Source organism: Pleurodeles waltl, chromosome 11 (genome assembly GCF_031143425.1).
Source record: "Pleurodeles waltl isolate 20211129_DDA chromosome 11, aPleWal1.hap1.20221129, whole genome shotgun sequence".
Classification (NCBI taxonomy): Eukaryota; Metazoa; Chordata; class Amphibia; order Caudata; family Salamandridae; genus Pleurodeles; species Pleurodeles waltl.
Genome location: NC_090450.1, coordinates 562,612,540 through 562,638,593, shown reverse-complemented (window position 1 = coordinate 562,638,593; position 26,054 = coordinate 562,612,540). Strand labels below are relative to the sequence as shown.

At 42.1% G+C, this 26,054-nt stretch overlaps 1 protein-coding gene across 1 annotated transcript in view; it reads left to right on the top strand.

Annotated features, from left to right (window-relative positions):
• LOC138265878 (uncharacterized) overlaps positions 1-26,054 on the top strand; it is a 194,768-nt gene that overhangs the window by 90,007 nt on the left and 78,707 nt on the right. The window contains exons 4-5 of the mRNA XM_069213998.1: positions 12,848-12,936; positions 13,490-13,628. Of these exons, the coding sequence (XP_069070099.1) occupies positions 12,848-12,936; positions 13,490-13,628 (228 nt within the window). The remainder of the gene's footprint in view (positions 1-12,847; positions 12,937-13,489; positions 13,629-26,054) is intronic.

The following is a 26,054-nucleotide window of genomic DNA, read 5'->3' as shown; positions in this document are numbered from 1 at the left end:
GACGAAGCAGATGAGATCCAGGCATTGTTTATTTAGGCTTTGCCTTGACCAAACTGAGAGAACAGATATTCCCAAGAACCTGGCAAGTAACTTCAAGGCATTCTAACCTTCTGGTGGGCGAAAGAACTTTCAAAAGCAAGATCTTCTCACATGGAAGCTAAATTTCACAAACCAATCTGAGACAAGCTAGTAAACCAGGTAGTCAAATCTGTTGTTGCGCCAAGCGGAGTGAGACGCCAAAGACCGTGTCACCCATGTGGCCACTGTGGAGGGTCCATTCCCTTGTACTAAAGACTGCCCAGTCAATGTCAACAGACGCTCTACTTGTAGGCAGAAGAACCACTTTGCAAAAGTATGCCAGTCATCTTCACCACCTAAAATGCCCTTGAAAGATGAACACCATTACACCCCACAAAGCTGACCTTGCTGGTGATGACCTGGATGATGAGGGAGAAGGGTTGTTGCATGTTTTCCACGGACATCAACCATGATGATGTCATCACACAAGCAAAGGTTTGGTGGCCCAGAAGGGGTAAGCATGCTACTGAGCTGCCATTTGACTGAAAGACATTGCCTCAATTGGCCTACTATCACTGTACATGCTACTGAACTTGACTGCCTCTTTGGGTACTTGGTGAACACTTTTAGGGAATTGTGTGCCTAGAGCGAAAGATGGTACAAATTCACATTGACCACTTGGTACCGCCTATGGCCCTGCAACACCGCAAAGTGGCATTTTATCTTTAGCCAAAAGCGAAACTACAATTGTAGAAGCTAGAGGAGGCTGAGTTCATTGAAAGAGTAGAAAGACCCACCTGTGGGTTTCACTGATCATGGTAACTCGTAAGCACAAACAACTGGGACATGGGATATTCTGTATAGACGTGAACGTATGGAATTTGGTGATTAGGCAAGAGGTCATTCTCCCTGACCTTGAATGACCTGGTGAGTGAAAAAAGTTGTTGCTACTGGATGTGCAAGATGGGAATCCCACCTGGTTATCAACAAAATCTCCTAGACCCTGGTTACAGATACATTTTCTGCCTTCATCCAACACAAAAGGCTGAACTTGGTATATCTAGTATGGCAGAGGTTTTTTTAAAATAACATACACAAAGTACTGTCTGGAGTGATGGGGTAATTAATGTGAGTGATGACATACTGGTGTGTGCTATCACTCCCGTCTCACAGATGACAATATTGATGTATGCTGCGTCCCTAGAATGCCATGGTCTGCTCCTCACGGTGCTGCAAAGTCTGTGAAACTGTGGCCTCATGATTCTCTGAGAAGTGCACATTTCTGCATTCGTGCATTGGTGTGTTTTTCTTTTTGCTTATTGTTTTTTAGCAGGATGAGAGAGTCCAGATTTTGCCAAGGTGAAAGGCCCATAATCTGCACATCCCCCATCCTCTACGACAGAAGTTTGGAGTTTTCTAGGCATGGTCTGTTGTTGTGGGGGGGGGGGGGTCATCAGAAATGTGACCTCCCTCACTGACCATCTTCGTGAATTCTTCAGTGTCAACCGTGTGGTCTTGGGAAGAAGCCCAAGGTGTTGTTCCAAAGCACCTAAGATGCAGTATCAGCTGAGGCCATGTAAGCGTACTTTGACATAGGCAGGGAGTTGGAACTCTTTGAAGCTGCTGTCACAAAACTGTCAGATGAAAGTGTAGGGAATGGTACCAAGTTTCCTTATTGTAAACACACGTTCACAGTACATATCATCCACAAACAACTAATCTTGCTCTTCCAGGGGTCAGCCTCAACACCCTTGTCCATATCGGGAAGTTCATCCTGCAGCTACCGGTGTACTCTTTTACCCTTGAATACAAGCCCGGCTCCTAGAAACCAGAGAACTATCAGTCCCCAAACACACTATCAGCCACATCTGAGGAAGAAGGCCTGTGCCCATTAAATTATCAATACAAGCTGTAGCCTGTACTATCTGCTAGCTGTCTGAACGAACCTGTTTGACCCAAGCAGCTCAACAGACTTCAGCCCCTCATTATAGCATCTTCAATGAGCTAGCAGTTTTGGCAGAGGGTGCCTTCTTATGGGACATCGGCTAGTGATTGTGCACTGTCTCATAATGCAAACAATCCAGCTTATGCTCGGTGCCAGGGAATGGTTACAACTAAAAGTAGAATACCCAGCCAGCTACGACTATCAAACATGTTGTCCAGATGTGCCAGTCTGCTGGTCGTACTAAGCCATTAGCCCCCATCATCACTGAGAACACCCCATGGTCTCAGCGGCAGGTTTGTGCGATTTCTGATTTTGGGAGTCTTCCAAATGGTCAGTAAATGCTTGCTGTGATGACTACTCAAAATATCTGGAGGTCAAAATTGTGAAAAATGCCTCTGCTACTAAGCTGATCCCTACATTTGGAAAAGGTAATGACTACACCTGCCACAATAAGAGTTTGGGACTGAAAATGGACGCCTGTTTCAAGGGCCGTAGGTGGCCAGCTATCACTTGTTGCTGCCTATCATACATAGAAAGATGACACCATAATAGCTGCAAGCCATTGGGGAGGCAGAAATATTTATCCAAAGTAATCTGAGTTGCCCAAGCAAATGACAATAGCAGGGAGTGGGCACTGCACTTATGGGAGAATATCTACAGGCATACCATGTGATCATGGGCCAGGTTCCTACTTAACTATGCAGGGGCCAAGTAGTGGCATAAGCTATTCCACATCATTCAAGCTGGACACCCGCCCTCATAAGTGATGAGTCTAAGCTGCAGAAATGGAAGAAATGAAATGATGCAGCCTTTCCGGGTCAGTGAGCTAAAGTGGGTGACCTACAAGTGGGGGAGATGGTGCTGATCAAGACCCCCAGCAATAACTTTTTACTCTCCTTCGATCCCACACTGTGGCAAATAATTTTGATCCAGGACACCATGTTGATGGCACAGTTAGGTAAAGAAGATGCCAATAGAAATGTCTTTCTTAAAATGATTTCAGGTCCCTGAGGGGTGGTGATCTGGCTGGTTGGACATTGAGCATCTGTCCCAGACGATTTGCTCCATTTCTGATACTAGTATAGATACCACCTCTGGGATGCCCCTTGAAGATTCTAGAGCTGTGGTGCCCACTCCGGCTCAGTTGCTGCCTAACTACAGCACAGGACAACATCCTCTTTCCTTACAGCAGTCTTTATCTTGCAGCCCCTTCTGGCATATGGGGTCGTCCCCTCACTACCCCCTCACTGGCTCCAGCCCGATTGGTGCAGCACAACACATTGCCAACTTCATGGCGGCCCTCTCCTGGCAATCTGTCCTGCACACAAGCAGTGACCCTATTAGTGCAGCAGCCGTTTCCTCTCACCTCGCTCTGGAAGTTCACTCAACAGGGCTTCCCACTGGTACTCTCTCCCTCCAGTGCTCTCCTGTTCCTCACAGGGCACACATTGGTTTTGGCAAGCAGGCAGGTGCTAGCGCTCCAAACTCCAGTACAGGTGCTCTTAGTTTCCCTCTGTGATGTCCCCTCACCCACCAAGGTGACTAGCAGGCTTTGGTCCCCAGACCTGGTCACAGTCGGAAGACTTACAGAGCTTCTTCCTCCTTACACAGCCTATCTAGCTGCTTGCAGATGCGTTTTTGGGGACTCTACTGCCCCTTCTTGTACTCCATTTCCAGACACTAAATGTAATTCATGGTTTAAGTCTTAAATGTTATGTTTAGGTGCAGCTTTATTTAAAGTTTGTGCCTCTGCTCCCTCTTTCTCTTGAAAACTAGTCTGTCACAGCAAGAGGGTTGCCAAAGCTGATAGTCACACAGCACAAGAGTGTGACTAGATTTAATGCCTGGATGTGAGCAGTCACAGTTAATGTGAAATCAGAAGGTTAGCCCAGTACCATTTGTCTTACTGGCCTTTTTTTTTTATTTTTTTTTTTTTATCCACCTCCTCTCCTTCCTGGGATGTGCCTAGGCTCCTTCCTAGTGACCGCTCACTGAATCAAAGAGCACCCTTTGAAGTGTACAGAGGATGCCTGGTGCTCCCCTCCCCAGTGTATGTCCTACCCAGCTTACAGGAATACAGTAAAGCACAAATCTGTTGGGGGTGCGAAATCTCTCCACCTCCTCCATGTTTCACGGTGCAGACCTGGGTCTCCCAAAACGTAACCCATAGCCCTCCATATCTTGTACCATTTACAGACACATATACACCCAGTGCACGTATACAGCATACACACACTGCACAGTAGTGTATCTTCCATGTCCTGCACCAATCAGAGGCACACATACATCCAGCACACATTGCACATCACTACGCCCTTCAGGTACTCTACCACCCACTAGCACATGTACTTTCAGCACATGCATGTATTGCTCAGTACCGCACTATCCCCATATTGCACCCTTTCCAGGCCCATATACACCCAGCACAGATAAACCACTTCTGTGCTGCAAGCCCAAGGATGAGTTAAGCACATAGCAGCAGAACTTTAAAAGTGAGTGAGCCTGTAGGCCACACTTAAGGGACCCGGGTTAAAAATGACCTGCTCACTCCTACTAATCACTGCAGAGTATGCTGCCACCACCCCACTCATTCTACTCAACTCCTGGTGAAAGCAGTAGCCTTCCACCACTATGAGGGTAGCACTTTGGGCCCCCCTTCCAGGCCACCAAGACCGCAATCTGCGAGACAGGCCTGTTATGGCACACATGCATGATCTATATTTGCCTCTGACAACTAAAATCATCATCACGAATTCAGACACCAGTACAGTTGGGCACTCTGAACAGGGGTGCACGTCTCTTGCCATAGTAAATGACTTTTCCGTCCCAACATCCGCTTTGTTCACACAAGGCCACCAGAAGTCTTTTATTAACTTCGTTTCATTCTCTGATGCCCATGTGCTCCTTGTCAACTGGGGTTAATACCTTTTATTTGTGTCATCATGACACCCCAGAAAACCTGCCCATCTTACGAGCCCACGTACTCACTTTATCCAGTACCTTGTTTTGCTAGAGGCACATCCTTCACTCATAATCTCATGGGGCTCTATCAAGTACCCCCCATTCTAGCTCACCATGCAAACTACGTCAGTGTTATCCTCAGCCTCTCATATTGCAGAATCATCCTGATTTGGCAATCTGGATAGGTAGCCTGTAGAAAAATGCCTTGAGCCAAGAACTGCAGTTCATTTTTAAACTTCTGGAGACCATATTGCCACTTATTGATAAGGGAAGTGGCTTTGTTGCCCTGCATGTGCTTAACAAATCCATCAGGGATGTTTGGTTGGTGGGCAAAATGTGTTTAGGCCACCAAATGTAAATTATTTCTAACTCGACCATTGGCTGCTTTGTGGTAATATGTTCCAAGTATGGTGAATTTTCTCACCACAGTCAATTGCCTATCATTGCTAATTATCTACTAATTATACACTGATTCTCAAAGCACTGAAGGAAAATGTCATCACACCACCGAAGTCTTATTGTAGTTCCGTCAGAATGCAAAATCAAAACACAAAACCAATGCTTTCATGCTGCTCAAGCGGAGAGCAGTGCAGCAATATTTAGGTGACAATAGCCTTTGTGCATGCACATAACAATACACAGCAAGATGTTACAAGCTGTTTGGCTCACTACAGTGCATTTAGTGTAACACACTGGTGTTTGTCACGTAATACTTACCATAATTCCCGATTCTGCCTGAGGCGACAGAGAAAATATGCATAAAATGTCATAAAGACTCAAATTACAGAATAAATTCAAAATCGTAGAACTCATTAATCCCTAGTTGACAGACTTTACGTAAGAGTTTGAAGTGTCACTCATAAAGATTAGTGACACATCCCATAGAGAATCTAGGTGAAATAGAGAAATATAAAACCTCCAGTAACAGCAGTCCCAATTAAAGCTGTAAAAATCCAACAGAACCCCATAGTGAACAGCCTAATGAAGCTAAGATTACATTTGAACAGCTAAAGTCCAAGAGTATTTATACACAAATCGTACTTTCTAGAATAGATTCTGCAAATTCAACATAATGTGATAATGGTTATGGTTGCAATGGCTAATCAGAAGCAACTTATTTTATAAATCATTAGCACTAACCCATTTCGTAAGGTAAGAGAAATCCCTCTCCTTCCAATAAAAACTTGGTAGGAAGTTCATCCTACTTGGCTTACTGTTAGCCAAGCGCCGCAAGCCATCAAATGGCTGTGTGTAGCACCCCCAAGGTATGTGAACTGGCTCAAAGATGTCTCTGAATGGGAGACAGCTGAGGAAGTATGGATAAATCATGTCTGCAGAGATGAAAAACTGGAAGATGATTTAATAGACTGGACTGCCATATTGTATGTTTTAAAGGAACACCACGAGGTGATCCCACTTGGGGACCCTGATATGTTACAGCTAATGACAATCTGGTTACTGGGGAGAAGATAGGGCTTTGAAGCCATAGATGGGGACATCATTGAGGATTGTTTAATAATATGCCGTTGTCTTCCCCTGGATTGTTTCTGGGGCCTTGTATAAGAACAGGGGGAAGTGAGTTTTTTAATTCTATCTGAATGAAGATTGCTGACTGATGTTGACATGCATATTTATTGCCTATTGCTGATGTAAACTGCATCCTATGAATCTTTAATAAAAACCTTATAAAAAAGAAAAGTAAGATAAATATTCTGTTGTCCATCATCTGCTCTCCGAATGAATGAAACATTTTTTAAACAGTGGCTCATAGAATTAGCACTACTACACAAACACTTCCAGTAGAAGTCATTGAAAATATACTTTGAGCACACATCCTGCAGAACTCCTTTACCCACACTATTTAGCCACTCACCTACTCTTCCTAGAGCTATTCCATATTGTCTTTATCCAGGACCCTTCAGTTTCAGACATCTGGCTCTTCTACTGACCTAAGTTCTTGTGTCAAATTAGTAATGTATGAATCGATTACTCCACTATAATCAGGGACATTAAGTACAACACTTCTTTTCCACAGTTATTTGCAGACTATTCCTCCTTCACCAAAATAATGTCTAAGGAGAGACTGTTCTGCATTACCATTGCTCTAATTGCTAACATCTGTACACTCACCGGTTAGAAAGACCCTGGTGTATCCATGGAAAGTCTATCTACAACTCTAGACAACTTACAATTCATACTTAAATTCTGTCCACTAGGGATAATTAAGTTATATTTTTTTGCATTTATTTTGTAGTTTGCGTATTCAACACTTTATGTATATTTTCTCTACTGCATTGAACTTTATCAGTATTTTTTAAAACAATCAACCAATATCTTGATTTTTGGCATAGAACACAATCTTTTGTGCTTCCAATATTTATTCCTGTTTAACTCTGCAATATTGTGCTATCTGATGGGGATTGTAGTGTCTAACTGCTAGATCAGCCTGGAGATTCTGGAGCCGAATTATTTTGGTAAAATATTGGAATTATTAAAGAATTGGGCTCAAATGATTATTGGGTTCCGGCTCCCATGTCTGGATTCTAACTGGTGATGCCATGGTCTTTGAATTATGCTTGTGTAATGCTGTGCTAAGAATTCCACCAGATAGCTCAGCCCATCACCTAATGAGCCTCTCTAGCTATGTGTGCATGGTGATATGTGAAGTTATCCATGTAACTAAGATGGACTTTACTAAAAAATATACTTGCTATTTTTGCAACTGTCTGGATCTTATCAACCTAAAGCATGATGGAACTTAATTTGTATTTTGAATAGTTTACATTGGTTTTCAGTCCAAATGACAAACCAGATGCATAGAGGGAACTCTGTTCCAGGCAGTGGTGGCTGGCAGCTTTGGGAGAGAGAGAGGGGGGCGGGCGGGTTTTACACACACACACACACACACACACACACACACACACAGACACAGGCACAGGCACAGGCACAGGCACAGGCACAGGCACAGGCACAGGCACAGGCACAGGCACAGGCACAGGCACACACACAGGCACGCACGCACATTCTTTCACACACAGACACGCACGCACATTCTTTCACACACAGACACGCACGCACATTCTTTCACACACAGACACGCACGCACATTCTTTCACACACAGACACGCACGCACATTCTTTCACACACAGACACGCACGCACATTCTTTCACACACAGACACGCACGCACATTCTTTCACACACAGACACGCACGCACATTCTTTCACACACAGACACGCACGCACATTCTTTCACACACAGACACGCACGCACATTCTTTCACACACAGACACGCACGCACATCCATTCACACTCAAACATGCACGCGCGCACAAAACATTCAATTTAAAACTTCTCTCTCTCCCCCCTCTTTCTCCCCCCTCTTTCTCCCCCCTCTCTCTCCCCCCTCTCTCTCCCCCCTCTCTCTCCCCCCTCTCTCTCCCCCCTCTCTCTCCCCCCTCTCTCTCCCCCCTCTCTCTCCCTCTCCCCCTCTCTCCGTGTCTCTCTGTCTCCCTCTCTCTCCCTCTCCCCCTCTCTCCGTGTCTCTCTGTCTCCCTCTCTCCCTCTCTCCCTCTCTCCCTCTCTTCCCTCTCCCTCTCCCTCTCTCCCTCTCCCTCTCTCCCTCCGTCCCTCTCCCTCCGTCCCTCTCCCTCCTTCCCTCTCCCTCCTTCCCTCCTTCCCTCCTTCCCTCCTTCCCTCCTTCCCTCCTTCCCTCTCCCTCCTTCCCTCACTGGCTACATTAGGTCAGCCAATGAGGGAAGGTAGCAGTCCCAGCCTCGTCCGAGTGGGATGGGGTCAGTGAAACTGCTGACCCCACCCCACTCTGTAACGAAGTGTCACTGATTGCCACTCGCCCTGGGCACTTCAGGGCTTAAACCTGAAGCGCTCAGGGAGAGTGTCAATGGGTGACGCTTTCCTCGTCACCCAGGGGAGGGCCTCGAGGCACCCTTGCTGAGCCGAGGAGGTCACGCCCATAGGAGCTGTGACCTTGTCAGCCCAGCAAAGTTCAGTTCAGGCAGCCAGGAGTGTGCGCAAATCGTGCATGGTTCACTCCTGGCTGCCTGAGCTGAACATGAAGTGTGTCTATCAGGCTGACCTTTCTTCAGCCTGCTAGACACTCTTCATGAGCCCCAAAAGGTGGGGGGGTGGCCCCTCCGCCATAAAGGACGGGGCCGCCACTGGTTCCAGGTCTTCACCTATGAGTGCTGAAATGCCTGCAGTTATTTTTGAGCATCCTATCCGCATGTCTGCCAGTGCACTGACTCCTCAGTAGGAGAAAGGGTGGTGTCTTCGAAGAGCCCGGTGGAATAAGTGAGCTCCTCTTTCAAATAGGATAAGTAAAGCTTACCTATTTAAGGTTCCCTCATAGACAGCTAAGGTAAGACTGCAGTTCTTAATTTAGGTGAGCCCGTACGGGCAAAAAGATACACATTTAACATTACATTCTACAGTGTAGATGCTGCTGATCTAAAAGTACAGTCCTTCTAACAATCGTCAGTTTAACCTACAGATCTGTAATGGTGAATAGCCGGGATGTATTTAACCATGGGGTTTTGGGTGATCTCAAATAAACAATGATTGATGCTTGAGTTAATGATGTCACTCAGAACCAGGAGGTAAAAACTCCTCATTATGCACTTTTACCATACTGAACATGGCCAACTTCTTTAGCCCCTTGCCCTGTGATACACCTAGTGTTCTTCTAAGCACACTCCCTGGCCATCCTATCCCTTCTGCCACCCAAAAGTTAGAAAAACCTACCTAGTATTGTGTTGCCCATCCGCACTGTACCATAAATAACCCCCACTAAAATACACAATTCTAACCTCCTGCAACACTGTGCAACCACTGCCCGCCACATGGTCTCCCCCTGCCAAAATTAGAAGAAAAAAAATATCTGGCCTGATGCCACACACTCCAGCCTTTTTGCCTTCCTTCTCTCTCACTGCCTGAAACCATGCTCTCTGCTTTCACATTGAGTGATGGCATTACTCTTCCAACCCTTATTCCCTATCCTCATACCCCACTCTTGCAGTGAGAGATGTGAGGCAGCAGTTGGACTTCTTCAGTGAGGTCATGGTCCTCATGCAAGAGCAGAGTTATGCTTCTATGTTGGTATAGTTCCTTGAGATAGCAAAAATGACCAAGTGATTTTCAGCATATGTCACCATGTCAGCGCTGACTGTCTTGGCAAGGACAGTGATGTAGACATTGAAGAGCATCACACTCTGTGAGGAGTCTAACGGCACATCACAAGAAATCCAGGGTGCTGCGAACTGGAAACGAGGAAGAGATACTGCTTGAAAACTGACCAAAAGTAAAGTACATAGCCAGTTGAGTGCCTGCAGAGAACCTGTGCTGTGTAGGATGACTTAACAGAATGGAATGTGACTCTGTATTAAATGCAGCTGAGATGTTGAAGAGAGTCAGAGCAGTAGCATTGATCCAGGATTAGACACAGATCCTTGGCTGTACCAGGTGGGCTGTACCAGTGATTTTTGAGGTGTGGCTAATAGTTGTCCTTGGGGTAGACTGAAGGTGTTTCAGTAGAGGTAAGACTAACCAGGTTTCCAACTTTCTAGTGAAGTGGCAGAGGCTAGCAAATTGTTATTGATGTGAGCGCAGTCCTGATGAGATCAATGCCTCAGGTAAAAAAGTGCAGAGGAACGGGATCGAGGGGAGATAAAGACTTAATGGAAGGGATGGCCCAGAGAACACAATCTAATATTAAGGGAAACAAATCACGCTTGTGATGCAGCATTGAGAACTGCTTACTTAAGTTCAATGAGTCTAATGAGGGGTGTTGACTTGAGATATTGATGGACAAGGCACTTAGGAGGGGTTGTCCTTCCTTGATATTGGTTTTGGGTTGAGTGAAGTGCCTAATGTTGAAAAAGATTTCTCAAGAAGACTTAGCCGCTCATTATGTGTTTGTTGGGCGGAAAAGGCTGCCCGCCAAACTCCCACGTCAGGTAACTGCCAGTGCGGTCCTCTTCCCAGTGCCCCTATTGAGAGTTTACTGCTGGGTCATTGATGCTGGATCGTAATTGAGCCAGCGGCAATGTTGCGGTGCATAGGGTGCAAAGCAGACAGTGAAAAGCGCAACGGGGCTGGGCATGGGGGCCCCCTGCACCACCCATGTCAAGTGCATGGGTAGTGCAGGGGCCCCCTGCACCCCATCTCCAGCAGCCTTTACATGGTGGCTACACTGGCAGAGAGGGGGGTGCTGGCCTGGCGGATTGGGACCGCCAGCACAGGCAGGCCATTGGGTGGCTGAGAAGTGGTGGTGCCGGCGGTCCGACAGTGGTGGTAACACCATGGTCATAAAGTGGCTGCTTGGCTGCCACATTGTCGGTGGTCTGACTGCCACCAAGGCCCTGGCGGTCTGTAAACCGCAAGCGTCGTAATGAAGGCCTTAGTATTTCTTCTGATTTATTTTTGAATAATAATTGTGAAAAAAGTCTCTAATGTGATAAAATGTAAAGTAAAAGGTTTTTCCAAGTAAGTTTGAGAAATTTACAGTGATGTTTTATGGTCGAACACCTGCAAGTACCAAGGCTCCAAAGATACTTAAAATTGGAGTGCTGAGCCTTAACAGATGGGATAGTATGAAGAGTGCTAGAGACGCAGTAATAAATTTTAATTTTTGAGGCAGACAAAGTATCCTTCCGAGATCTTGGGGGTTGGAGTGCATTCATTAATTTATCCTAAGGGAGATCTAGGAGGTGGCTGAAGTGATGGGCGTGCTGTGAGTGGAGAGGAGAGCTCAACTAAATGGTACAGCAAAATTATTTGACCATGTAATCAGTAAGGGGCTGATGTGGATGTTCCTTGGAGGTTGGCTTAAAAAAAAAAAAAAAAAAAAAGGGATGCAGCCTGCTATAGGTTTCCCTCTGCCACTTGTGTAGTCTTTCAGAGCTAACTGTAGGGCAGGTGCCTTCCAAGTTTGGTTGTGTTGGTTTCCTTGATGGCTGTAGTCTACATCACAATATTTCTCTTACCATGCTAACTTCTATTGAAAACCATTGCATCTTTTTTTTTTCTTTGTTTATGGAAAGCCACCATTATTAACGTTATACACCTTTAAGGGTTTACCTCTGGTATGGTTTAGAAGTAAATAATGCGTTAAGGGTCTCCAACCTTATCCATAACAAAAGCTACTTAGGGATTATTCTCACATATACTTGAACCTAACTACTACTAATATAATAATAATGACCGCATCAGGCAAGAATACATTAGTAGCTGACCTATGGAGGATTATTAGCAGGGATCACCTCACTGCATCAGGCACGGTTGCCAGCAGTAATGTAAAAAAGGCTTTATCAATTTGGAATGTCTTTGCATAGCTAATACTTAACAGACATAGCTACACTGCTCATGCCACCATGGTAATACTAGTATAAAGTCCCTAGAAATGTCACATGATTCATCACTCAAATATCGGCTTTAAAATATTTTGGAAAATTCAGCCAAACTAATTCTTATGAGTTCTAAAAAAATAAATACATATTTTCATCTGGAATACACAATTTTTAATTTTGTTATAAATATATTCAACCAAGCAAGAGCTTCTAATTTGGGACCCTGATCTGCACACACAGAGCTAGTCACAGGTAGTTGGAGAGGTACCAGTAACTCATGAGCTACTCGTTTGAGTAGCCTATCCATACTAGAGGCTCAGTCCCCATGTTTCAAAATATGGGGCAAATACTGAGAGCGTGCTCAATTTTTCTAGACCTTTATTACTATATAGTGTCACAAGTCAGAATATATTCTTTAGAAATGTGCTTGCCTTGCAACAGCCTGAGACCTTCTGTTGGAACATTTCAAATACTCTGTGTGTTATTGTTGAATGCCCCAGCAGTCTGTAGAAGGAAATGCAATTGTAATATTGTCTCAATTTGTTTTATACCATTTAGACCTGGAGGATGAGCTGAACTTGGTGCTGCGGAGAAATAAAGAGCTCAGTGTTCGAGTCCATGAGCTGGAAGATCTAATGTGCCCTGAGGTAGAGGAATGAGTAAAGTGAATCGTTACAAGTATTACATTTTTAATCTGATGGCCAAGATGGGCTGAGTCTTCTGTTTAATAGTGTAAAATAAGAAAAAAACACAACAACCTAACAATTTGAGAGGTCAAGATAGCAAGTATTACATTCACTTGACAATTCACACATGCTGTGCCAAGCCTCAGATGATCGGGTATTTAAGAAGGTGCGTGGGTTGCATTTGAACTTGGTGTTTAAATATTAGCAACACAAAAGGATGATGGACTGCTAAAACTTTTCAACCACTCACCGAAAGTCACAGATCTGGGTTTAATCCATCGTTCTTTTGCTCACCATGCCACGTGCCAGTGCCATGTGGTTGCTGATACGTTAGCGGAGGTTGCTGCCATGGCCCAGGGATAAACCAAATAAATGTGAGTTTTAGGTTTTGGAAGACAGAGGGACGACAGGTCAGGATTTAGTGTAACCATGATTGGCTGTTGTGTGCTGCTCCTTTCAATTAATCCGTAGTTCATACGGACCCTGCAGTGATGTCATCTCTTTCCTTTTGAAGGTCGAAAAGAAAAGCTGGGTGGAAAGTCGCCCCAGTAATCGGCTGAAAGAGCAATTTGGGAAATCCTTGAAAGAGAAGCGGGAGCAAGAACGGAGAGCTCTGAAGGCCGAAGAGCATTTGCGGGACCTGAAGCATCAGAGTAAATACATATCAGAAGAGCAGTGGCTGTATAGGTTTAATGGTGGTAGCTCCATGTTCACAGAATGGGGGTTAGTTTTGCCTATCCTAATGGGATTACTGCCCCTCCATGTAAGGATGGTTGAAATGCTGACTGATGTACCCCTCGATTATCCTTGTTGCAAGCAGCAAAGTTCCCAACTGCCTGTCTGCTGCCATCTTAACCGGACTGGACTTTATTGTGGTTTTCCCTAATGCAATGTGTAATGGCTTTTCGATAGACCTTCTGATCTACTTGTCCTGAATTGTATCCCTTCCATTGTTCATGCCAGGGATTGGGTGGGAAGTAAAGAATTTTTTTTAAACATACATCGTCATCTTTTCTATGCTCAATACATTTTGATTACTACAGATATGGGGCAACAAAACATCTGTTGAGTGAAAACCCACAGCACTCCTAAACCCTTCAAGCAGCTTGCAGTGCCTACCAACTGTTATCTCTCCACCTGTGATCTTGTGGAACAAAGTGCCTAAATAGATTAAAAGAGGAGTGATGTGATCTAGATAAAAGCTAGTAAATTTTCAACTTGTCAATTCCAGGTAAAAAAGATGGTATGGCATATCAACAGTAGTAATTAAGATCTGCGCATATATCTCCTGAATAATATTGTCTACCTCTGTATCATCAAGGTAAGCAGATCCGGGGTAGAAATGTAATGCTCTAACACCACACCTGCTTATCTTGATGATGTAGAGGTAGTCGACTCTTTGAAGGTAATTTAAGTGAGTCTCAATACTAAAATGTTGATTTTAAGTATTCCTCTTTCCTCACCCTCTTTCCTCCACAAAAACACAAAACTAGTACTGGAGCATGAAAAAGGTAGAAGGCCCTACTGATTGATCGCCTGATGATTTCAAGTGATCTTTCTCTTCATGGATACTGACTTCTTCACTGATATGTCCCAGACTTCGAGCTTATTCATACAGTATTTATATGCACTACTTGATGTGCCCCAAAAGATTTTACTCTAAAACGGACTCTTTACTCTGAGTGCACCTAGGTAGAGATCTTAACATTTGATCTGTACTGTAGATATTCCTGTTGGGTCTTGCAGTACTTGACTGTATTTCATGCAGCTATTCTAGACATGAAGCCCGAAGCAATTTTGAAAGTGCAGTAATAGTGGTTTTTTATTTGGAAAGCTATTTGGAATGCTACTGGAGTGTGGGGAGGGTGTAGGGTAACGGCCTGAGCTGCCAACTTCTAAGCTTGGGGAACTAGGTTTGAGTCTCTGCTTCAACTCAACGTTTTGTGATTCTGGTGCTGGAGCGCTCGCGGAGATCTTCTTCCCGCCTAAGGTTCAGAAACCTCACCTGCTCTGGTCAGACACCATAACTTATCCCATCTACAATAGAAATCAACTGGACACTTGGACTCCGTGAGGAGTGTGGTAATCTGATGTATTCAACGCAAATCAGTAACATGAGACACATGCCAATTCTAAACACCATAAACAATTTGACTACAAAATCAAACTTCAATCTGAATCAAAGTTTTATTACAACCACAAAATCAATATCACATAAATGGTGCACAAAACTAAGTTATAAACCTATATGAAAACCAGAGGCTGACCAAAAGGTCTTAAAAAATAAATAAATAAAAAATAAACCTACTAAACATCAATTCTATTAAACACTCCAAATCGATAACACAATTGAACAAACTTAGAATATGCATATTAAAATCAGATTTCAAAGCAGATGATGTTGACATCAGTAAATCATCAAAATTTAGTAATCACAATTAGTTTTCAGTGCTGGGCCATCCTTCTCCCTAATACGAATTTGGACTTGCATATGTGGGGACAGTCTAACATGCAGACAAAACAAAAAAAAAGACAAATAATTTGGAAAAAACATTTGACTAGGGTAACTCACTATAAAAGTACACTGGTGTAATCATTTAAACTGAAAAAGAAACAAGAAATCAAATTTAGACAGCAGCATCAGGACAGTGCAGAAAACGATCTGCACATAGGGTAAGGCAGCAGTTCAGAGTTTACTGATCATATTATTACTGAACAGCATAAGTAACGGGACATATAATAGGATTACTTATTTCTTCAGACGACACCTAAGGATCATAGAGACTTAAAAGAAGAGAGAACAGTACCAGATCAAGGGTCGTCAGCAAGCTACGACTGACTAAAGGTTTCCAAAGTCTCTCCCTAACTAGAAATGTCCATCAAGGTCTGATTGGTTGACTATGTGGGCCCACCATGCGAAAATTAATCCGTAGCCAATGATAACCGCTGATACTATCAAGTTTGCAATTATTCTGGATTCTTTCAAGAAAGATGCAAGTCGGTATGATGAATTCATACAGTTCCGCCAAAATATAATATTTATTTGTCAATTGTAACTTTACAATTTTTTTTCCCCCACAGCTCACAGGATGATTCTAACAGTTCTCATACAAATTTAATAAAGCTTCCTGTCTTATTCGACAGGTAGAACACATATTGTTACATTTGTTATTTAACAAGACCTGTTCTTTATCTTTAATACAATAGCACATTCACAAACACATCAGCAACCTAGGAATTATTTCAGGTTAAAGGGGACAGAATGAATCTACTTTTCCTTTACTGCTGCAAAAATGAACCTTCAGGACTAATCTAGCTAAGAAACCCTAAATATATTAGTGCAATTAATACATATAAATCCTACTGTGCACCTTACAGTTTAAATCAAATATGCATTGTAAATTATTTATTTGCAAACATTATTTACAACATTTAATTTAAACGTGGATTTATTTCTCGGCACACATGTAACTCGGGTTAATATATTCATTTAAATCAATGTAAATACGATTGATCGTCGTTTAATACTCATAATCTACTTAAGTTCTAATTCTCCTAAGAAGAATACTAATTCATGTCAGTAGTTTACTCAAATCTAAATGCACAACATATTTCAGGGCAAAACACAATGTCAAATACAAATATAGTTCACATTGTCCACCATATTCAAATGTGCAAATTTTTTCATTTCATGTTAATTTCTCTGTTAGGCTTTTAAATTAAGGTTCATAAGTTGTCATATGTTAACTTCTATGCCACTAATGTATTAGTAGAATTTGGTCTCTATCAGTCCCTCCTCGGACCGCAATTTGTGCCATCACAAATGGACATTCTCAATTACAATTAGACAATTCAACGTTTTGTAGTATGATAACGCATACGTCTAGATCTGTGATAATTTTCAATTCTCTTCATAGTCCTGTAATGTTTCTTATATATTCCATTTCAATCTCTTACCACCTCTGTCTATTCTTTGCTCTCTGCCTCTTACAAAAATTGTAAGACTTGTAAATTCCAAGTGCACAAATTATGCACATTGTCATAATCAATAAAGGTTTCAAGATCATTCTCACAAGTACTTTTCCCGAATTTCCCACCCAAGATCCTACTTTAGAGAATCCTTCACCTACTGTTTCCCAAATATTTGTCTGTTTCACATCATTCAAGTCATTTTTCAGACTCTGAAAAGTATTTCTTTATCTCTTTACTTTTATCAGGTATGTACATGCAGCATTGTTGCGTCTTTAAAACTCAACAGACTCCACCTTCTTTTTCTAAAAGACTGTCTAACACAAGGAGATTCTGCAAAACCATTGGTCTTACCTCAACCATTTCCTTGTCCATTCGGAACATTGCACCTGCAATCAGTTGACGTCTTATCTTCAATAGTTTATATCTTCCTTATATTAATGTCATTGAGGATCACACCTACTGATGGAATAAAAGCTGCAAAAATATCTCCGGAATTTCCGTACTTCTTGCTCTTCTTTTAATCCTCATCTTAAATCTTGTTCCCTGCTGGATTTTCAATGGTATCTACTTCGGAAAAAAAACTCCTAAATAGCATGTGCCATAACACCTTTTGGTAATCTGTAATAAACGTTTGTCCCAAATATATACACCAGGCACATCGGGGTCTTGTCCATTTAACATAAAATCCCATACATTCTTTAAATTAAAAAAGTCTGCTTTCACTCGTTCCTACAATACTTATTGTCCGTTTTTGATTGCGGCCTATATATACAAAGTTTCCCTATATTTTGCTAATCTAAAGCTAAGGGTCCTTGTGTATTAGGCATGTTAGAAGTGGATTTCTTTCTGTAATCATGTGAAACTATGTCCTTATCTATCTTATCTTTTTTTATTGCTTTCCTTCTGTCATCAACCTGATTAATTAACTCCTTCTCTACTTGTGGGTGAAGACATGTTAGGTTACTCCTGTGTGCATATGCTGTGCCAAACGTTGCTGTAGGTTCAAAGAACCTACCTATTATATCTATATTCTTAGCAGTGCTGTTCAGATTCTTATTTACGGGAACAAAAGAGAAAACCAGGTCAAACTTTGAGTACAAATACTGAATGTACAAATGTGTTAACAGTAAGCTGCAACTAATGCCATAAGTCAGTGGTAAGCTGTGATTTGCATCCTTTCTTGTACTGATGAAGGCATCTGTGTGCACACGTAACAGTCACGCACATTGATTGTATCCACATATTCATACAGCAAACTATAATATACATTGGAAGACAAGTCTTCCTTTGTCATCTAAATGAAGCAATCCCTCATCCTTATGAAACTTATCTTGCTTAGATGATGATATTCCCTGTAGTGGAATTGCTGTGCGTTGCATCTCCTCTTTCACTGAAACATTTAATCCTACATTCAATTAAATACATACAATCATACATACTATATGTAAACCAATGCACACCTTTGCATTTACTATGTTTACCCTTCTCTGGGTTCATGGCTTCTGTAGAATCGGAGAGGGAAAAGAAAGAAAAAAACTCAAAAGCGTGCAAAAATCATATCCAAAGTGGCTTTTCAAAAAGTCTTTCTGCACTTAATTACAACAGATATTGATCTTCTAGAAAGTTCATCAAGTTTCAACTAAAATGTTCTCAAATAGTTCAAAATGTTTATCTTTAATATATCACAGTTTGATGATCACTTACTGTCACTTCCAATGTAATGTCTCAGTTGGTCAATTTGCAAGGTTATTTGAAAACTCAGTTAAAATGTGATTTCAAGTTCCAGAATGTTTAAGTGAATTCTCAGTCAGAACAAAAGGTCATGAATGTGTAAGCCCATTCAAGCGCAGCAAGATAGATCTATTCAGGTGAAGAGTATTTACGGCTGGGCACTCTTCCTTTTTTTTTTCTCACAGCAAAAATTTCGTCTTCACTTTGATTAGACTCTTCAACTGCCTCCGTTATAGTTGGGAGTTTACCACCAACCAAGCTGAGGGTGGATGCAGGCATTGATCTCCTTTTATTAGTTTTCTTTTCAGGTGCGACCTGACTCACAAGGTTTGCTGTTTTGGCAGGAGTCAGTTGGCTTTGACTTTGCTCCCCTGCATCTTTATCTACATTTGGAATGGGTGCATTTTCACCCATCTCAAACAAGTTGTGCTTCAGCCACTTGTACAGTCCTCAGAGCTTGGTTAAGCTGAACCCCTTCTCCTTTCACTCTTAGTGGATCAGACCCTATCTCCTCAAGCGGACATGGAATTCTGTATGTGACTTACATGAAGCCCAGCACACTTTACAGCTGTTGTTACCAAGATGACTTAATACGGTCCTTTCCACCTTGGTTCCGGGCACGTCTTCCACATGTGCTTTTTGATAAGCACCCATTCGCCAGCCTTCAGGCTGTGACACTGTTCTTGGGCCGTTTGAACTATTTCTGCTTCAACCTGATGAGATAAAGAGCGAACCACATCAGCCAGACCTTTGCAATGATCCAGCACGAAGTCATCTGTTATGCTTACAAGAGGATTGGCAGGTACTGATGGTAGTCTCATTGCACGCCCCATAAGGATTTAATGCGGCAACAATCTTGTCTTCCTGTCAGGGATGCTAAGTATGCTGATCAGGACAAGTGGCAATGCATCAGGCCATTTCAAAGTTGGAGCGGCACAAACCTTTGCCAATCGAGCTTTTAGTGTTCCATTCATGTGTTCAACCAATCCAGATGACTCTGGTCTGCAACTGCAGTGCACTTTGTGCTCAATGTTCCGTGCTGCACACAACAATTTTATGATCTCATTATAAAATTAGCTCCTCGATCTGATTCCAAAGAAGTCGGGAGGCCAAACATTAGTATCAGTTCCCTGAGCAGCAGTTTGGCTACAGCATGACTGTCATTCCTACAAGTTGGATGGACTTCTATCCAGTATGAAGACATGCACACAATTGCCAGCACATACTTTAATCTACTACATTCAGGCATTTCAACAAACTCAAGCTGCATTACGTTTAAATGTTAAATGAACATTCCGATTTACCTGTATGGCTCAAATTAACCACAGTGTGTTTTCCTACATTCATTTGCTGACATGTAACTTATCTGTGACGTACTGCATCTACAATTAAACTAATTACTGTGCTGTACCATGTCTGTTTAAATGTGTGAATCACATGTATCTCTGCCAAGATGAACTTAACCATGGTAATGTCTAGCCATTGAGGTTAACAAACTGGCAACATTACTTTCTCTTCATTTGAAATCCAGACATAACTATCTTCTTTTTGTACACAAACTGCTATATTCTAACTTCTACGTTCTTCTTCTGTTGCCGCTTCCTGTAGTCTCTTAATTTTCATCTCAGGCACCAACCACTGATTTTAGGAAGCTTTGATTTGTCTCACCGGAGTCACTTCCACTACCCCACTCTACATTGAAGGTGAAACAATGGACTGCACAATATCTGGCAATTTGGTCAGCATATGCATTGCACAGCAAGATTTAATCATTTGATCTCTGATGTGCATTACACTTTAAAACCACAATTTTCTCAGGTAATTGTAATGTATTCAATAAACTGTAAATTCTCATAATTTCAAATGGGTGATCCTGAATAGGTCATAAAACCTCTCTGGTGCCATAGCTGCCTGAAGTCATTCATCGCATCAAATCCATATTGGCTATCTGTCAATATTGTCACTTTGAGCTTCTCAGAGATGCAGCGTGCTCTTGTAAGAGCAACCAATTCACATACTTTTGTAGAAATTACTCATTGACACCATGAGATGGTGCAGACTGCATAACTAGCTCTCAGAGTACCCTCATTGCCTCTTAAACAGGAGCCATCAAAAAATACAACTTGGTCTTTCTCCTCTAAAGGAGTGACATCAAGGCATTCATGTTTCATTTAATTGACATAATTTGCATCATCAACATTAACAGGTAATCTAGCAGGATTTAAAGCTGAGCATTTTTTGATAGTCACGTTGGAACAGCCAAGAATTTATAACTCATAACGGGTAAGAAAGGCACTAGTCAAATATTGGGTTTCGGTTTGGGTCAAAAGGACCTCAACCGAATGTGGGACATAAACAGTTAAAGGGTGTCCTGTCACAATGCCTTTGCATTGACCAAGACTTAAATTTGTGGCAGCCACATTCTTTAAACAACCGGGCAAAGCTGCAGTGACAGGGTCCAATGTGGTGGAAAAATATGCCCCAGGTCTGTTCATTCCTCTATCCAACTGTGTCAAAACAGAAAGAGCACAACCATCATGTTCATGACAAAACAGTGAAAAACTTCATGTAATACGGCATTCCCAAAGCTGGAGCTCTGCACAAAGTCACTCAACTCAGTTAAAGCTTTTGTGCATTCTTCATCAAATGGACCTGGGTCAGTAACTTCTTTATGCATTAACTTTTTGCAGTGGTTTGGAAATTACTGAAAATTATTGGATCCACTGGCGACAGTAGATCACCATGCACAAAAAACATTCTGACCTCTCTCTGTGTAACTGGGGGATTAATCTGCATAATATTTGCAGCTCTCTCGAGAGAGAGACACTTTCTTTGCACCTTTTTCCGAGAGACACTTTCTTTGCACCTTTTTCAATCTGGTGATCCAAGTATTTTCTTCCTTCAGGCAATACTGTAATTTGGTAGGGAAAACCTTATGTCCGTTCTCGCCCAAATGATTCAACAATACTGTGGTACATTATCTGCAGGCTTCATGTGTATTGGATGCAACCATCAAATCATCAATATATTGTACTAAAGCAGGCTGAAATGGCATGTTTAAGGACTCCAAGTTCTTTTTGAGGATCTGATAAAATATATACAGTGATTCTGAGAATTCCTGTGGAGTACGGCATCACGAATATATACAGTTGCTGAATTTGAATGAGAAAAACTGACTATCCTAATGTAAGGGCACTGAGAAAAATGCTTGGGACAAATCAATAACAGAAAACCACTGCTTCACATCGAATCTGGAATAAAATTACTGCTGGATTTGGCACCACGGACAACGATACCACAATTTTGTTCACCTTTCTCAAATCCTCGACTATGCGGTATTTCCTACTTGGCTTTCGTAAACCCATAGTTGTAGAATTACAAGGGCCACCCTTCACTTTATTTAGAACTCCCTGCTCAACAAAGTCTGTATATTACTTCTGGAGTCATATTCTAATGTGGCATTCTGGGAAAGAGTGCATTTGGCTTTATGGTTACTTTGACTGGCTCAACACCTTGTATGAGTCCAATATCTTTTCCAGAGAGATCCCAAACACTCAACATTACCATGTCTTGTAATTCATCAGGCAAGTCTGTCATGACAGAAAACAATGAAATGAGATGATACATCTCATCAATCTGGTTGGAAGTTTCATCATCACTATTTGTTTGAATCACTATGCCTTTGAGTACAAGTGATGGAGTATTTTAATTTGCATAGCAAATCTCTTCCTAAAAGACTCACAGGACTTGAATCGCAGACTACAAATTGGTGCAACTCCTCAAAGGTTCTTATTTTTTTTTAACCTGGAATGTACTCCATAATGGGATTTACCAAATGCTGGTTTTCTACTCCTACTACCTAAACTGTCCTTGCAGAAAGGGGCATATTAGGGACTTTGGCAGTAGAACAGGTTGCCCCAGCGTCAACCAGAAACAAAACATTGTGACCCATTACACTTGTGTTAAAATAAAAACCACGTTTATCTACCTTCATTGAGGCAGCCAATACACATACTTCCTCTTCTGAACTCACAATCAGATATTATTCACTCCCTTCATCATCACTGCACTCCATTAATTGGGTATTGTGTGAGTAACTGATTACATCTGCTGTTTGGTTTGCGTTCTGCCGAGGAACCATTACCTGTTGCTGTGCCATCGAAGCTTGTGGAATCTGCATGTGCTCTGGGGACTGAATTTGCTATTGGGGAAATTATACGTGTTAGGGAACTTGCATCTATAATGTTCCTGTAGAAACTTTCATGTTTTGATTTCGGGGCCTTTGAACTCTTTGATTTTGAAATTGACTGCTGACCACCATCTGCTCAACACTACCACGTTGCACCAAATTATTTACGCCATTGTAGGGACACTCCCATTTCCAATGTCCAACGTTCCCGCACACATGACAAGGAGGTATTCTCTTCATGTTTTGAACATCGGCCACATTGACATTTGGATCTACTCGAATTCCACAACCTCTTCCTCTAAACTGAGATACCATATTGCCCTGCTGTTGTACTCCTTGCACTCCTTCTGCGTTCACCATTCCTTATGATCCCTCCATACCTGCTGCTGCTTCTTCTGATCTCTTTTCTTTGCCCATCTGCTTTCCCACTTATCCAATGCTCCCTATGTTTGGATGCTCTGAATCAATTCTTTAATGTACATTTTCATACCAGGTGACCTCATATTTGCAATGTCTCTAGAATCTAATTTTAACCTGTAACTTCATGTTTACGTGTTTGGATCTATTCATCTCAATTTCATATTTTTCTGCCAAATCAACTAATTTCCCATAGATTTTTCTTACATGATGTGTAGTGTCCTTGCACATAAAGCACAATTTTTCACTATAAGAAACCAATCTGTCTAATTCAAATGTTCCCTCAATCATTTTATTCAATTCCAATTTTAGTCTAGCCATATTCAATGTCTTTTCTCCCTTTGGTGTATTTCCCAAAACTGATACTCCAATCAGACTATCTAACCAATTAGTTGGTTGTTGTGCTGATATTCCTTGTAGACTAATATTGTTACTACTATCTTGAGGTGTAAGCTGTGGAATATTACATGGAGCTCTCGCGGCTTGCTCGTGAGCCATCACAGATTAACCCATTGAGCATGTGGGGGACATGTCATATCAATCAGCGAACCCACTCTATCACATGTTTGGTTGGAATCAAAAGGATTTATAGGGGTCATAGCTGGTACATTAGTGCTCAGTCTTTTCATTTCTGCATTAGTTCCTAAAGAAGAATTATTTTCTGCTACTGGATTTGGAATCTGTGGGCTACTCATAATTACCCTGGGCTTACAATGGGACAACTGGACCTATTGTCACGGGCACTGTCAATACATCTGGTCCTGACAAATTTGTTTGACTTGACGGGAACATCACTCCCTTACCTTGACCAGTTAGTACTGTACCACAAGTCTGACTTTACTGCTTTGGGGCAACCTTCTGTGGTGTTGTTACTGGGTGATATATTTTGTCTCTGGTTCACAATTTGTGCAGGTGTCTTTACATTACGTGTAGACTCAAATTGAGTCACTCCTGGACTCTGACTTGGCTGTGGCATAACTTGAACTGTGACATTCTGAGCTGCAGTAGCCATTCGAACTGTCGGCTAAACCACTAATACCTGTACTACATTAGCAATAGGTAAGTTTGGAGCTATCTGAACCTGGCTTTGCGCAACTGTAGCTGTGGCAATACACAGCCTTCATTCTGATTTATTGATTGAACTGCATTATACGGTGGAGGACGATTCTGCAAAAGCTGAGTTACAAATTCATCATCTAAATCACTTGCGATGGCTGTTAACTTTTTGTGGTCATCCAACTTCTGCTCTTGATCTCCTGTCAATTTTCTTCTTGGTTTTAGATAGAACACTTCCATCACCATTCTGTGTGATTGGTAGGAATCCTTTCACTGCATGTAACGTATCTGCTCTCCACACTCTCTGCTCCTTATCCCATGTAGCTTCTGCCAATCTCTCTTCTGCTTTCCTCATTCTCCTTTCAAATTTTTGAGCCTCGTTCTGTCTTGCAACTAATTCCAAATTGGTAAGTGCTTCAAATTGTGCAGCTCTAGGAAGGGGTTTCGGTTCATACAACACCCTCCTCAGATTCTCTAATACCCTTAAATTGAAAATTCCGTAGCAGGTGAAAAGCCAAGATACCTTCCTTTTCCGTTTTTTTTTTTTGCACCAGTGTTTTACCCAAATACATGCTGAAACGTCTCGTTCCTCCATTACTTAAATGCTGGTGTACCCCTCAGGTGGAGTAGGCTCACCCTCTCTAACTGGAATAAAAAAATCTACTCTCAATGCACTCAAAGCTTTGAAAAAGTTCATTTTAACACAAATTTAATTCACAAACACATTGTATGAATCCAGTAAGTATTTCCCATCCCACAATCCTCTTCACGAGCTGTCGTCAACCTATAGCAGAGCAATCTTATTCACCAATCCATGTGTGGCTTTTCTCACTAACCAATCAATCCCAGTGCGTACCAAATGACGTCACTCTTACTTCACTCTGCAGCTGCGACTCACTTCAGAGCCATCTCATACACTTCTCACTTATATATCCTAAATGCAAATATTGCGAGCACAAAACCAAACCTGTCTGTTCACTACAAGTAGGACTCAAACGCTTTGATAGCTGTACGGTTACACTTCCGACTGTGGCTTTTGCCCAAATGCAAGTAAGATGAGACCAGCAAATCGCACTCCGGTTGATACAGTCTCCCTGTGCACTCGGGATTCACCCAATACCAACCAACAACTCACACACTCAAGGAATCTACTGGCACTGACGACAGTGCTCAATCGACCAACATCTCACTGTAGACAATAAATTAACCAAGTGTCTCCATTCACTTGTTCAGTACTCCAGAGTCTTAGACCATGCAGGACCCATAAACGACAACCACCTGGGCAATTTATTAGCACAAATCTCAACATTCATCCAGTGTACGCAAACGCTCTACTCTCTTCACACATTACACTTCACCGCAATATAGCCAAAAGCATTGAACGCGCAAACGCTAATCAAAACACAAGCAGTACACTTGTAACACAACGCTGGAATATCATCTACCCCTACACTTCACCAAGAACAACTCACAATGTGGGCAAAATCCAATTCTCCTTCTCATCCGGTGAAACCATAACTCTGCTACCAAAACTGCTGGAGTGCTGCGGGGCTCTTCTTCCTGCCTTTAGTTCAGAAACCACATGCGCTCTGGTGAGGCACCATAACCTCTCACCTACACTGGAATTGTGCAAGACCTTTGGACTTAGTGAGGAGAGTGGTAATCGGATTTATTCAGCACAAATCAATAAAATGAGAAGCATAACAATTCTAAA